At 40.0% G+C, this 15,602-nt stretch overlaps 1 protein-coding gene across 2 annotated transcripts in view; it reads left to right on the top strand.

Moving 5' to 3' along the window:
- LOC119732658 overlaps nt 1–15,602 on the top strand; it is an 88,447-nt gene that overhangs the window by 3,632 nt on the left and 69,213 nt on the right. The window contains exons 2-4 of one of the 2 annotated variants that reach the window (XM_038206286.1): nt 4,314–4,397; nt 13,303–13,382; nt 13,725–13,901. In XM_038206286.1, coding sequence (XP_038062214.1) covers nt 13,802–13,901 — 100 coding nt within the window. In that variant the 5' untranslated portion in view covers nt 4,314–4,397; nt 13,303–13,382; nt 13,725–13,801. The remainder of the gene's footprint in view (nt 1–4,313; nt 4,398–13,302; nt 13,383–13,724; nt 13,902–15,602) is intronic. The other variant, XM_038206285.1, reaches the window with a different exon arrangement.

Here is a 15,602-nt window from a genome sequence, read left to right as displayed (position 1 = left end):
TGACAACTCGGTGAGACTCCTCTCCTTCTGCGCCTTACATAACATCTCCATAACTCACAGTTGGTTCCGGCGACGTAACACCCACAGAATGATCTGGATCTCCAATGATGGTCACACACAAAAAGAACTTGACCCAATTCTTGTCAAGAACCGGAACATGGTAAAATCTTACAGGGTTTATAGAGGAGCTGAAGCCCCAACAAATATAGACCATCGCCTGCTAATTGCAAAACTAGCAATCACCCTGCGCTTCCACTCCAAAAAGCCCCCCCCCCCCACTCCCTTGTATGACGTGGAATAAACTATCGAGGACAAAACCCTTACGTCAAAATACTTAGTCACAATCCGTAATAGGTTCCAAGCCCTAGGCCACCTACCAGATGATGTGGCGGCTGCCTGGTCTTGCATCAGTACAACCATCCGTGAAACAGCCGACGATATCATCGGGAAGAAGAAATTCCTCAAATGACGTCCTTGGCTCACTGAGGAAACCTTCCAAGTTCTGGACGAAAAATCAAAATCCAAACTAAACCACCAACACGCAGAACATAGACGCCTGCCAGGAGTTTTCCAAGCCAAGACTAAGCAGGATAGGGAATTTTAAAGCATCGACAACAACTTCTCCACCAAAACCTCAAATCTGCATTCAAAGTCATCCAAGAGCTTCGCCCAAAATCCGATAAGAGTACGAGCCTGACCATCAACAAAACCAACGGTTCATCCTGCTCATCAGACGAGGAATCTAGTGACAGATTGAGGGAGCATTTCGGAGCTGCCCTTAAAAAGCCATCAGCTCCACCGTGTCCAGACCTGGACATCCCCGTAGCTCCTGTAACAGACCCGGCAACTCCCGAGGATGCCCCCACCATTGAAGAGGTGAAATCAGCCATCAAAAGGCTGAAGAATGGCAGAGCAGCTGGTCCTGACCACATCCCTCCTGAGCTCTTGAAGTGCACTATCGACCCGATTAGCGCTGTTTTCCATAAGCTCATCTTACAGGTATAGCGATAAAAAAAAACACCTGCAGAGTGGAAAGAGGGCATCATAGTTACACTCTACAAAGGAAAGGGACCCGCACTGAATGTAGTAGCTACAGACCCTTCATGCTTCTATCTGTTCCGGCGAAAGTTTTTGCCCTCGTCCTCCTGGCCCGGTTGAAGCCCCTGCTAGTTGAGCACAGATGGCCTGAGCAATCAGGATTCACGGCTGGCCGCTCCACGATGGATGCCATTCTCGCCCTCCATCTGTTGTCCGAGCTGCATCACAAGTTCAACCAACCTTTATCCGTGGCCTACGTTGATATGAAGGCAGCCTTTGACTCAGTTCATAGAACAGCACTCTAGAAAGCTCTATGAAGCATTGGAGTTCCCCACCATCTCCTCACCCTCATCAAGGATCTTCACACCAATACCACTGCCAAGGTGTGCCAAGGAAGGAACACCTCCAAAAGCTTCCTTGCTCTGTCGCTCTAGTCTGTAACAAGTTCAAAGATCTGAGCAATGCACTTCACTCTTTTCAAAGCCAAGCTGCCAATCTCGGTCACCAGCACTTCCTCTCAAGGTGAACGGCCAGTCTGTCAACTTGTGGAGGATTTCGTATATCTCGGAAGTAAGATCTCCAATACTGGGCGCAGTGAACCCAACATCCTCAGACGTCTTGGCCTGGCTTCGTCTGCTATGAACAGCCTACGCAGAATCTGGAGGCTAATAAAGAGGCTGAAACTTACCACCAAATTGAGCTTACAGGACATGTGTCATTCATGTCCTGCTATACAGATCAGAAACCTGGACCCTGAATTCCAATCTCAGAAGACTTGAGTCATTCCACCAAAGGTGTCAACGCTTGATCCTAGGCATCCAGTGGTACGACTTCGTCAGCAACAACGAGGTCTCCCACAGAACAAGATTGGCAACCATCATCCACCAAATCCAACATCGCCGCACTGCCTTCTTCGGTCACGTCGCTCGCCTGGCTGACAATATTCCAGCCAAAAACGTTCTGGGCATCGCCATTAATTCCAGGAGAGGTAAGTGGCCAACTTCTGGCTGGAAGAGCCATGTGGCTGTCCCAGATCATCTTAGTTGGAACAACTCGGACGACCTAGCCAGATTGACTGCATGTGGAATGAGGCTGTAGGACGCAGGCACAGGAGATACGAGCGACAGACCTACATGTATGCTGTCTATGCGGATCGAGTGAGTGAATGAGTCGCGTTAGACTGCAGCCTGCTAGGATTATTTGCACAAAAGACAACAATTATTATTGGGGTTCTGTCATACTTTTACTAAATTAAATTAAGAAGCAACAGGACCAAGAACTGCGATGAGCTAGCGCGTGTGCGATGAGACACAAAAAGGCAGCGACGAGCAAGAGGAAACCTATTCTGTAAAATATGCTGTACATTACAGGATAATGCACCCATCCGCTCTAGCAGGGCAAAAACGGGCATGCCTTCAGCATGGGCATCAATCGGTGGGGGACAGGGGGACATGTCCTTTCTCCCCCCCCCCCCCCCCCCCCCCCCCCCCCCCCGGCCACGTTTTAAAGTGGGGGTATCATATCATTGCCCCCCCCCCCTTTTACGTTCCTGAATAAATATTGTAGCCTACAGTTTATTGTATAGCTCAGGATAGCTGATTCAATGACTCCAACTCAAAAATGATGTTTAAATAATGATCTTTTGCCCCCTCCCCCCCAAGAAAAATTGGTTAAAGTGGCTAGATATTGTCTGAGGTCGCACCACAGAGTATCCAGAATCCAACATTTTCTGGAGCCCTTACTCAGGCCCCGGACCCCACGCCGTAAGGGCTTCGCGCTACCCCCTTGCATTACTTTTATTAAATCACATTATGTCCGCCCCCCTTGGCCTTCGGCGTAGGCGCCACAACTTGGCTTCACCATTTGCTGCATGTTCCATTTTATAACCCTGCCCCCTTTTGGAAAATCCTAGATGCACCTGGATTGACCATTCTAACAAGGAGCAAGACAGGACGTGTTCTTTGATTGAATGCCTCAGCTTTTAAAATTGTTTATATTCTGTGCATATACCAAAATTGTCTGGGCAAACCATTAACACAAATCACCTAATCATTAAAGCCCTGCCCACTGTGCGCATGGGCAACAACATGTGCGTCTCACGTGTGCCAAACTCCATGTTCCAGCCGTGCGCGTCATAATGTGATTGCACGCATGTCAGACATTTGTGCACACATGTTGGACATTAATCACAGCAGAGTCTATGATTGGTCAAAATGTCACGAGGCTGTTTTTTTTTGGATTGGTCTATTGCTTTAATTCAGAAGCGGTGTGCAATTGACCTATCGCTGTTTGCGAGTTAACCACGCCCCATAAACAACTTTATTGCCATTTGTATATCGTGTAATTGGACAATATTTCACAAGCTGTGTTCACGTGATTCTACTGTGATAGGTTAATTCTATGAAATCAAGCCCACTACAATTCCAAGCATCCCAAGATACAATGAACACTTTCATTGGTTAAAGGTTTTGCCCCTGGCCCTCCCCTCTCCTGATTGTTAGGTGCCTCCTCGTAGTCCTCCTCCATTACTTTGCATCTAATCTGCATACTGATCTTACATTACATTTTGCGTTACATTAATTGTATGTGGTCATATATTGTAGAATATTCTGGAAGTTTCAAGGCCATTCCATTTATTAGCTGTAAGGTTATAGACTGGTATCTAGATTCCTAAGTCCTTTACAAAAGTTAGACTGGTGTCGTCAAGTTATGTAATGAAAGTGCGTATTAGTTTTATCAACATACATGTACGTACATTATATTTATGGCATCTGCCATTAACCATGTTATCATAGATTATGTGGCACATTTTCATATTTTCCTGTGACTATTCGCATGCATTCCGAGGTCATATTTTTAGCACTGATTCCAAGTAAAGTTAAGTAATGTTATGTTAAATATATTAAAAGTCAACTAGGAATTTTACACAATGAACTGTAAATGTAATGTTTCACCAGGTTTGTCATTTTTTTATTTAATGGTCCATGGACTCCCTTTAAACAATGTATGTATAAAGACAAGTAACACAGAAATAAAATGCCATTACATAGTTTCCCATCATAACTGTAATCAGTAAAATTTAGGATTTGAGTGTATAGGTGTGTTGCAAATCTCTTTTCAGGAAATAGGCTACACTACCCAATCCCCCTGCTCCCATTTTGGGTACACCAGATCCCAGGAATTGTGTTTAAAAGCAGCTGGTGTTTTATCAGTGGTTTTAAACCACCACTTGAGGGGCTCTTGAAACTCTCTATATGTATTTGTTTTCTATCCAGATCCAAACAATGCTGTTCTGCATGTTTTAGAAGACGCTGGATCAATTCTCAAGCAAAAGTTTCACTTCACATTACCTGCCATTGGTAAGTCAGGATTTCAGAATAAAATTCATTCACAAAGTCCATTAACCCTAACTCCCTACTGTCTTTTACTAAGTACTGGACCATGTCTGCCAAAATCCATCAATCACACTGCTTCCAATGCATGCTTTGCTTTAGGCCTCCAGGCCCAAGTCCATCATCAATATTTAGTCACACCAGGCCTGCAGAACCAAGTCCCCAAAATCCACCAAAATGGGGGGATGGATTTTGATGGAGTTGGGGAGGTTAAGGTTTTAATGCTTCAAGAAGGTATTACGTAATCAAGGGCAGATCCAAGGTGGTACCCCCTCCCCAATTTCCAATATCCCAAATTTGCAATCTTGATTTATTGCTTTAGCCCCTTGGTCTTTCCGTTCATTGACCATGTACATAATCACCCATTTAAAAAATCTTGGACTTCAACACCCAGCCATTCAACTTTTGTAAATTCTGGATCCACCACTGTAAAAATATCTTGAATCAGACCAATAAGCTAGATTTTATCTTTAGTCAATGTTACTAATTGTTGAAGCTTTACTTCCCTTTTCTGAAAATACATAGTTTGTAACTCCTATTATAAAGCAACTGTACATATACACATAGCTTGTGCGGACTGAGTAGACAAGTAGAAATTTAAAAACATTTGTAGCCACATGGCTTACGTTTGCATCACTGTAACTTATCATATACGTTGGGAGCCCAAGCAAGTTGTTGTCATTTAATCGGGCGGATGTAGTTTAGTCAAATATATACCTGTCGATCAATGTAGCATGCATCCAATTAATCCAAACTATCTAGTACTCATTTCATTTTCTAGTTTTTTGTTATGATGTCGATCCATCTGCCGGTACCTTAACAGTTTTTGTATTTATCGAATTTTTCATCTTTTCAAAACAAGTCTGTTTACCATGTGCTGTTGTAATTGCATCAAGCATGCCCAGGTAAACCTTCCCTCTCCCCCCAAATTTAATTTGGCAATGATTAAAAGCCAAAACCAAGCCAGGTGTCCTCTGCAATTTCCCCCGCCCTCGAAAAATCTCATTCCTGACGAATTACAGTAAGAGAGTGACCGAGTTATCATTGGACGGCCCTTCATGAGGAGAGACGCAAGCCTGGCCAGATATAAGTGAGGCCAATTTGAACGGCACTGGCAGGCCGGCTTCTTCCGAATTACTCACTGGGAAAATTGGTCATAATTTCTCGGCGGTGATTCATGTCTGTACATGAGAAGCATTCCTCCTTGGGATTATACTTGCTCTCAGCTCACCATTATCATCCATCACTGGAGTGGAGTGGAGTATATACACGTATGGCTTAGAGCGCAGGGGGCTAATTGCAACACACTTGTGTGTAGCCCTCGATTCTGGCAGCTCTTCGTGTGCACAGAGCTCAACCCAACTCTACCCAGAGTGTGCAGGGTAGTTTGGATGTACTTGTACTCCTATCACAGGTAAGTGATTAATGAAGGTCTGCAGTGAATTATGATGAGTAAATTGTTGCTTTCAAGAAAACATTGATACAATGAAACAATGAAGCAATTTCTTCCCATACAGAATCTTGTATGTACACTAAGATGCTGCATCCTTGAATGCATTTCATTTTCAATAAATATATTCCTGCATATTTACTTGCTGTTTTAAAGATTTTTTAAATTGTTATTTCGCCATCATGACCATGACCTATTACATGTATGCAGATCTGTGTTGCTTTAACTTATCCGCGCAGTGGATCTAAAAACAGCCTTCTTGCAGTGTATGCGTGCAGCCGGTATGTTGACCAAGATTGCTGATGGCATTGGGGAGAAAAAGCAGAAATCAATAGACTCGATTTCAACTACTAGGTGATCAAGAGTGATGAAACACTGACGTTTTGCTCCGTTGATGTCTAACCAGGGAACAATAACCTGAAATGGCATCATTTATTGCCAACGTTACAGACATGAATGCCAATAAGAAACTTGCGTGTATAATGGAAAACGGCGGGAATATATCATTTTTTATTGGACGGCATGTCAAACGTTGGCCTTAATAAACCAACCTGTGGCAGCGTAGGAAAGGTTGCCCACGGTACCAAATAATCAAATTAAATGTCAAAGCTAAGTATTTAAGAGCTTGGAGAAAATCTCTGGAGAATTTATTCCAATAAAAAAATACACGTACCGTTTGAAAAAAAAGTTTCAAGGATGTAAAATGGAAAAAAAATATTTTCCTCTTTTAGAATTTTGTATCGATGTGAATTTTTTTCTGTCCTCTTTAGAATTCCTGAATCCTTTTAAAATTGTCATTTTTATGATGCCTAAATGTTTTTGAAAGCACTTTTCCTTTCCGGAGAAATTGTAAGCATATTTTGTCATTATCACATAGTGCCTTTATCCCTTCAAACAAATGTTGCAAATGGTTCTGAATGCCAAATCATTCCTCACCATTGGTAATTTATTGTGTGTTTTAATATTCAAAAGCATGATAAACTACTCTTGGACAAAATCAAGATTTACTAATTTCCCTTTACAAAGCCTTGGCTATACCATTTGTTTGTCCGTATACTAAAAAGGTTGTGGTCAGCATTAATTGTCTTTGCTATTTTCCATTACAGGGGGGGGGGGGGACTTTAAAATTCAGGTCATCCAAAAACATCACCGTCTGAAAATGTTTTCAGTTCACCAGATTTTCAGCTGAGCTATGTTCGTAATAGTACATATGAATAATTGTATTAATTACTTGTCTGTTTGTAATATTTCTTTAGTTCATATTTTCAGGATACCACAATTTCACTTCTTTAAAGAATTTGATGTAATTCGCCCACCCATGCCCTACATCCAGCAATTTTACAGCTGAAGGTTTCCAAATAAAAGAAAATGTGATCGCAAAAAAAAAGCCCAGCCATTGTAAAGGACTGTTGTTAAGGATATGCAGAGTTGCAGACTCCACTCTGATGTGCGGAATGTGTATGCCTTCATGGTGAATTTAATTTGCCTGTAAGGCCTGAGTGACATTTTGTTTGTGCGCCTTGTAATCTGTTTGCAGTCGAGTTTGATGAGTGGAAAAATGATCTGAGGTTGCCAGGGTCCTCTTCAATTATTTTCATCTTGGCTGCATAACATTTCAATCACACTGTCTGTAGTCTGCCTCATGTATCTTGAGTATTTCTTGTTGTAATTAGACTGCTGTGTGAATTACCTTAGTTGTTGATAGACACAAGCAAAGGTAATCCTCAGTATATATCACATTGGCTTTCCATGGTGGACAATTTGAAAAAGACATCCATTATTTTTGTAATTTTGATTTGAGTTAAAATCCACTCTATCTTCCATGAGATAGATGGATTATGAAACACATTACCACTACATTCATTTCTATGAAGTTTGTATCTCTGTTTGTTATACTGATGTCACAGAAAAAGGCGACCAAGACTTGAATGGTTGTAATTGTAGTTTGTAATATTTAGAATATTGTTCTTAAAGGCACCTTACATACACTTGTACATTGAATGTACTGAAAGTACTTAAATGGTGGACAATTTGGAAAACTTGTTACATTTACACTAGACTACAATTCTGTTAAGGATTTCAAGAATACATCTGGTTGCCAAAATGTTGTCACACTCAAAATATTGCAGAGAAAACATTGCAGTGGCACTGAAATTGCTGTGGCGCAGTGTTTGTATTTGTAAATCATTTACAAGTGTTATATTTAAAGTTGAACGTTTCATAGTGAGACCCACTAGCCCATGAATGCTAGCTGTTTATGCTCATGTCTCCTTCTGCCTCCTTCCTACATGATCAATTGCAATGAATCAACATCAGTTAATGATTGCGTGATGTGGTTCTGCAAAGGTTAATCTTCACCAAATCGCCGTAATAATCCCCGCTACCACAAGTGTACTATTCCACTGGGCAAATTGGTTATGCCCCAAACCATTTTTACAATTTCCCTGACAAGAGTTTGCTGTAGCCGAGCGTGAAATCTCCCTTGAAGCTGGCACACTGCGGATGCAATTTCAGGGCTCTGATAATAAACCTTACCTCTGTGGTACGTTGAAGATGACATTTCTATTAGTTTTTAATACTCAACGTCAGATATTACTATTTTGATAGGAGCAGCTGACCACAGGTCCTGAACATACACTGTCTCTGTGTATACGAGTATGCAAAACAGCTGTTTGTGTAATAGTGATGGTACACAGATGTGTTTTATTCACTCTGCATATGAAGTTAAAATGAAGAGAATGGCAAAAAAATGCATTTCATGAACACAATTCACTTCGGGTAAGTCACTCTTGATTTCGTTTTCATTTTAACATGTAGGAAAAGACTTGATCTCAAATACTTTTTGTCAAAGCTGTCTGCACTGGTGAGCAGAGTGCGATGCGGTCGCAGGTCCCTCCTGAGTAAGCTTGAGTGTTTCTCACAAGATAGAAGAAAGCCTTAAGGCCAAGAACAAAATTCCTACAATGTATTACCCCACCCAGCCTAGAAAATAATGCAGAAACAAAATGTTTTTCTTTGAAATTCAAAAAAAAAATTATGATGCCACACACCCTAGTTTTATCATTCACATGGTGTTACCGCAAACCTCCCATTCATTGCACACGTTAACCGTTACGAATGCCGAAAACAAAAAATAAGAAAATTAAAGGACCATCATCCCACCATATTTTTTGTGTGGCTATAAATATTTAGAACAACTGAATTTTTTGTTCAATCCAACCCTCCCTATTTTTTTTCAATGAACATGTAATAGGAAACAAAGCTTTTTTCTTGGCCTAATATCATACATTTTGCGTTGTAAATAACATTGAGGGAAAACCCACTACTTACATGTAACACAAAAACGATATATGGGTCAGTTGTTATTTGTATCACTGCATCGTTTTATTCCATCAGACTTCATTATGAGGAAAGAAGAATTATTGCTTTATTTGAAAATGGTAAAAAAACCTTCAAATGACCATGAAAGAAATAGTTCTTTATTAAAGCAGTTTACAACACTTTTTTAACCTTTTTATGGACTTTCCTGGACCATGAGTTGTAACATCTGCAGGTTCAGGGATGCATTTCAATTCCATCAAATGAAGCATCGTGAGCATTTGTGAGTACATGTAGATACAAGCCTTGTGAAATCACTTGCTGTCAACCTATCAAAATGACTTTAAGTGTTTGAGATATGACGTGAAAACAGAGGATTATACTTGGTAATGTGACCCATGCTGCAGAAGCCTGAACAAACCTCAGGGTGTTGACAAGAAATGTATCCATGTACCAGTACCTTTCTATCACTGAAAATGCCAAGAATTGCTTTCAGTGTAGATCTAGGTAATTTTTGCTTTGCGTTTATTCGTAAAATCTTAAAATGTTAGAACCAGCAGCTACTACACTACGCTACCAGACTGCTTCCTTCCCCTTTCTTTTCGGAGTACCGGTACATGTATAACCAAGGCTCTGGAAAGCAGTTCACCCTTGTTAACCTCAACCATGCTTTAGTATTCCTGTTTTAAGGCATTGATTTCCAGGGACGTATCGTAAGTCCGACCCCTCATAAGTCTGACGCCTCATAAGTCAGAAATTTCGGAATTATAAGGCGTCGGATTTATGAGGCATTGGACTTATGTATTCCGCCTTATAGCTCCATCGCCTCATAAATCCAACACCTCATGAATCCGACGTCGGACAAACGAAGAATCGGACCTACCGTCGGAGCTTTTGACCGTTACAAAGAAAGGTTCATTTGTCTGAAAAGGCAAGAGACGAGATTAACCAAAATTTAAATGACAATTTGAACGAGGTTGTCTTCGAAAGTGAGAGTGCGCACTGTGCTAGCCGTGTCAAGAGTCTGCCAGCGCGCAGTTTTTTGGCGCAAGGGTTAATGCCACCCGGGGGGAGGGGAGGCGTGGTGCATCTCTTAATGTGAATGTGTAATCTCTAACTCTAACACTTGTTGGCGGTAACATTCTGACATAATACGTGATGTTTGTATTCATTAATAATGGATGTCGGACAAACGAGGCGTCGGACTTATGAGGCGTGGGATTTATAATCGTCAGACTTATGGAGCGAAATCAAAGTAAATATTATTGTCGGACCTACGAGGCGTTGGACCTATGAGGCATCCTACCTTTGGGGTGTCAGACTTATAGGCCTTTATTTGGTTGGGGGATGAGATTTTGTCGGACCTATGAGGCGTCGGACCTATGAGGCATCGGACTTACGAGCGGACCCCAATTTCCAAATGTAATGACAAATATTGTTTTTGCTTTAAATTCTTTAAATAATGTCAGGCTACACAACGTCCACTTGAGTTTAGGCATACAGATGTACCCACTACCAATACCATCCTTCTTTCCCCTACCCTGCCCCCATATGTCTTCTATGGAAAAAAAGTACTTTTTCTAAATGCCCTTTAATTAATGAAATGAGAAAATGGTTTGTAAAATTTGTGATAATAGGCCAAAGTCAAATGTGTTCCATCTCTTTGGACAACTTGGACAGCAACGTATATATGTATGGAGTTTTGAGAACCTGACAAATATCACCGTACAATATTTGTAGTTTGGTTATAACAAACATTAGATTTCAGTAGACACTGTGGAACATTTTCTCCTTTAATAAACCTAGGTTGTGTACTCTGAGGATTTTGAAATTAAAAAATATTAGGGAAAAAACCTTCTTAAAGCAAATAGTAAGTAGAGGTCCAAGGCACTACAAATGAAACATGACTTTTTGGTGAATTTCATGAATAGCATATGCATAAAAAAGGTAAATTGTTGATCATACTTAATTTTGGAAAGAGTTCAAGAAGGATTGAAAATCCAGAACATGAATAAAAAAGCTTAATTACCTTGTTTAATTTGCATAATCAGTTTTTTCCCCTGTGGATTATAGACTTAAAAAAGGAAATTTAAATGAGATTTGAAAGTTTGCCTTGGGGGAAAAGGTATTCATTAATACCTAAGACCGTTTACCCATTCCCATTGGTCGAGAGCCCGTCACGTGGCCAGTCTTAAACGGATGATAAAGACATGGCTGGCTGGTCTTAAACACTTTTCCAGTGTCACATGAAATTTGGACTGCTATGAACTCCAGTGCCTTTTACCATTTTATTGGTTGAACGTTCACAATCCTCTCGTAGGCATGGGCTAGTCAGTCAGTATTTCATTGTTCTAAATTCACAACGCACTCAACGCTGCATCTGCATGTCATCGCACAGTATGCGAGACGCCGGCGCCAATCTCCATAAAAGGAGTTGCTTACGTCTTACTCGCGAGCTGGACACTCCATTATATAGCTAGAGGGGTGTTTTGAAAAACAGAAAGTAAAATCGTTGAACAAAATTGTTGGAAATGTTTAATTTTTGGCTTGTTTTGACTTTTGGACCAAAAAGTTTTGATTTTTTGACCGAAAAGATATTTCTGAATGGGAATAAATATTTATTTATGCTTTTAAGAATAAGATAAATTGTTGTGGTAGCACCATTTGGCAAAATATCTCTTGTGAGTATGTGTGGTTCTGAAAAGAACCGGAGGGAACTCAACGTTTCGGAAAGTATGCTCTGCCCGTCGTCAGGAGAATGAGGGATTCCAACGGTGAAGTGGGGTTATATGGAAATTTAAAGTACATTTTGTAACACAAAAATACATATGGATGCTTTTGCTGCATTAGACCATCATTGAAAATTCAGTTTTGTTGTAACTGTAAAAACGGTTTTGTTTTTTTATGAAATTCTGCAGAAACTGATTGATTGCTGATCAGGGAATACCATATCAAATATTCATTACATAATTTGCGGTGCATATATCAACCTACATGTACATCATAGTACACCATTGCAGTATGCCTGTTTGTACTTCCACTTTACCTCATGCTTGGAGCCTCCTTTTTTTTCATTTTTTTTTTCATCAATTATATTTTTAGTTCATCAATTATACTTTCCTATTAGATGAGAATGTTGCTTCAGATTGTGAAACTTTTGGTCCTAGATATTGGGTGAATTTCACCTGTAACATCCTACATTACAGCGATTTCCTCTTTATTCAAGAAACTGCTAAATTATTGAGTCTTTTAATCTTTTTCTGTACAATTGAAGAAAACAGAATTGTATATACTGGCCTACATGTATGCTTGTGAAGTATGAAAAGCTAATCTAGATATTTGGGTACACTTATGTTCATAATGCAGCTTTTAGCTTGAACATACTGTACATCTCGATTATTTCATCTGTGTCCAAATATAATTGTTTGGAATTTGGAAAATAACTCAATTCTCTCTGTATTTTTGTGTGTTTTCATGGGAATCCTTAGTGCCGACGAAGTACTTGTATATCATGATGTATTCCTCCTGAAGGCTCTTGCTCTTTCTCATGAACTGAGATGGAGCTCAGTTAACAGTGTATTCACCCATTTCCATATCGTCTCATCTTTCCCAAACAAGGAAGAAAATCCTTATGAAATTAGTCCCATCCCGTGGTGAATTCACAGTCGAATACAAATCAATAAATATTTTTACTAGGATGGGAGAAGGTAGCCACAGGAAAAGCTCAGAAAATTACTAATGCACTGATGCTCAAGATAACGGCGGCATCTTATCCAATTATCGCATCGCGCTTCACTTCTTCATCCTTCCGACGCGCATCCCGGTGCATTAGTGTGATAAAAGGAAACTTCTCCCAACGGGTTCGGATGTGATGGTAACGTGTGTGGTTTGTCACCCTTGCTCTTGTGGCCGGGGCCTGTCTTCCTGTATTACCATATGTATCGCCCATTGATTGACAAAGCAGCGTTTCTTGCCATGCAAATGCGAATTGTTGATTTTTTTTATGGTTTGAAAACGGTGAAAAGGCTCATCAGGGGTGCTTGCTGCAAAGAAAATACTAAGTCGGCATTGATGAATATTTTTGCTTTCTGTGTTGTAATGCAGTTCTGGCATAGCACCTTCCTAGGCCAGCAGATGTATTTGTCGCTCACTGACTGACAGGATAGTGAGGGGGAGGGTTCAATGTATGCCTATCTTGATTTCGTTATCAATTTGATATTATTCAAAGAGCCCCGAGGAGGTATGAATACATGATGCTCTGGCAGGACTGTATATTGATGAGGATTGGGTTGGGGAGGTGGGTGAACTAGAGTCAGTCTGATGGCAACAAGAAGCTTTGCCTGAACATGTGAATGCCATTATGTAGCTTAAGGGGGATCATTTTTCATTACCTCATTAGCTTTATACAAATACACAATTTGTTCAGTAGGCGTGCCTTGACTATTTGGTCTGTAGTGACTAACGAAGAAGCATGGTCGTATACAGGAGAACATTTCAAGTTTGCCATCTTGCTCATCCCTCTCCAGGTCAGAGACACCCTTGAGGATTTATGCGTGTATCAGCGATTTGGATATCGTGATTCCAACCGGCGGTCTGGTTACTGATGTCAACCAGTGTAATGTCACTTACCGTCATCACCGCTACTCTATGGTTCCTTACTCTGCTTGCCTTTGCTGGACTCCAAATAGCCACCAGCACAACTGGTAAGCTGTTTTTATAACACAATTTGAATACCCTTTCCAAAAAGCAGTCATTTATAACCTTTTACTGTACCGCTTCATCAAAACATTGTAAGGCTTTGTGCATTAGCCTGATGTGCGGGCAGCTAACTGTGGTAACTTGATCTGTAACACGTGTTTGTCAGTCATTATCAGCTTAGCGATATACATGTAGGAGCCTGCATACGTACATAATACACTTGCTCACAATGAAATGAACATTGGTGGGGTGCGCTGCGTAACTCGGTAATCCGTTTGTGCGCGGATGGTTGCCCAAGGGGTAGTTCACCACGTGAGGACATCGCCAGGCCATGGTAATATGAGCATGGTTCTGATTGATTGGCTAACAGAGCTTCAATTACGGGTCTTTTAATGGAAAGCCTCTCAAATGATTAAGGTAATCGGGAAGGGGCTCCAGTATATTGGGAATACCGTTCTCTTGTGTTACATATCTCCGTTTTGGATTGCTCCACGACCAACTTGACTGATTGGATAATTGTTCTGGGAGGGAGTGATCATTTCACCGAGGGCGATAATTTCCTGTCTTCTTTAGCCTTTTTTCCCCACATTACATTAAAAGCAAGATAAACACAGTTTGAAGGGAAGCGAAAAGCAATTACATTAAGATCGATGAGAAAAAATGTTATGTCAATTAAATGGCTTCATGTGTGACTGCATTAAAATATTAATTCTTCGAAAAACAGACAAAAGTCACAGCCTTAATTGCACATGAAAGTGCATGAAAATATGCATAAAAAGCCTTAGAAAATATAATATAATATCTACGGCTTGTGCAAATGTATACAAAAATATTAGTTCAGAATGTATTTTGATCAAAACAATGAATCCAAGAATATTCCATAATCTTGAAACTGTTATTGTGGTGTTTACAAAAACTAAAATAAAGTTCATTTGTTATTCCAAAAAGCATGTGCCCCTCGCAAGAAAAAGAATTTGGTTGCATATATGCATTTAATATGAGTATATTTTTTGGTCCATAACGCTCATTGTGGAATCAGTTTGTGAGAAATTTCTTCAAATTTCTTGTACATTTCATGACTGTTCTGCTCTTTATTAGTTAAACACAATCCCTAAAATCACGACCACACACATGATGCAGTATCAAAAATACGAAGAACTTAGCTGATAATATACACATTTTTGCAATACCCTAAAAGAAATGTCCAGTCAGTGACTAATTCTCTGTAAAAATCAGATGCAGTGTTTGACTTAACTGTTTTCTGATATATTTAACACTTTCTTGGCTTGAAACTAACACCTTAGACATAAAACAAACAATTTGGAAAACTTACACTTAAATTTTAACATGACAACTGATAACTACTGTTGAACTAATAGCATAAAAAAAAAATTAATTTTTTAAAAAGCCATTTTCAGTCCTTAGGAGGATTTTTCAGAGGGCTGTACATGGACATAATCAGGATTCTTTAAACTTAATTACGAATTGTAATTAAATTAAAATGATATGTAGATGACATATTAAATAATATAATATAAACTTATTAAAAAATATAATCTATCATTGTTCAAACGAAACGTGAATAGGTATCTTTATACTTCTCTCACTGTAACTTTTTTCTCTTGTGATGGGCGATTCTGATTACCCCCCCCCCCCCCATGAAAATATGAGCTAAAGCTTCCATTTATAAACTTGTTTAATTGGTC

Source organism: Patiria miniata, unplaced genomic scaffold, assembly GCF_015706575.1.
Source record: "Patiria miniata isolate m_02_andy unplaced genomic scaffold, ASM1570657v1 HiC_scaffold_24, whole genome shotgun sequence".
Classification (NCBI taxonomy): Eukaryota; Metazoa; Echinodermata; class Asteroidea; order Valvatida; family Asterinidae; genus Patiria; species Patiria miniata.
The sequence above is the reverse complement of the archived record's forward strand: the minus strand, read 5'-3'. Positions and strand labels throughout refer to the sequence as shown.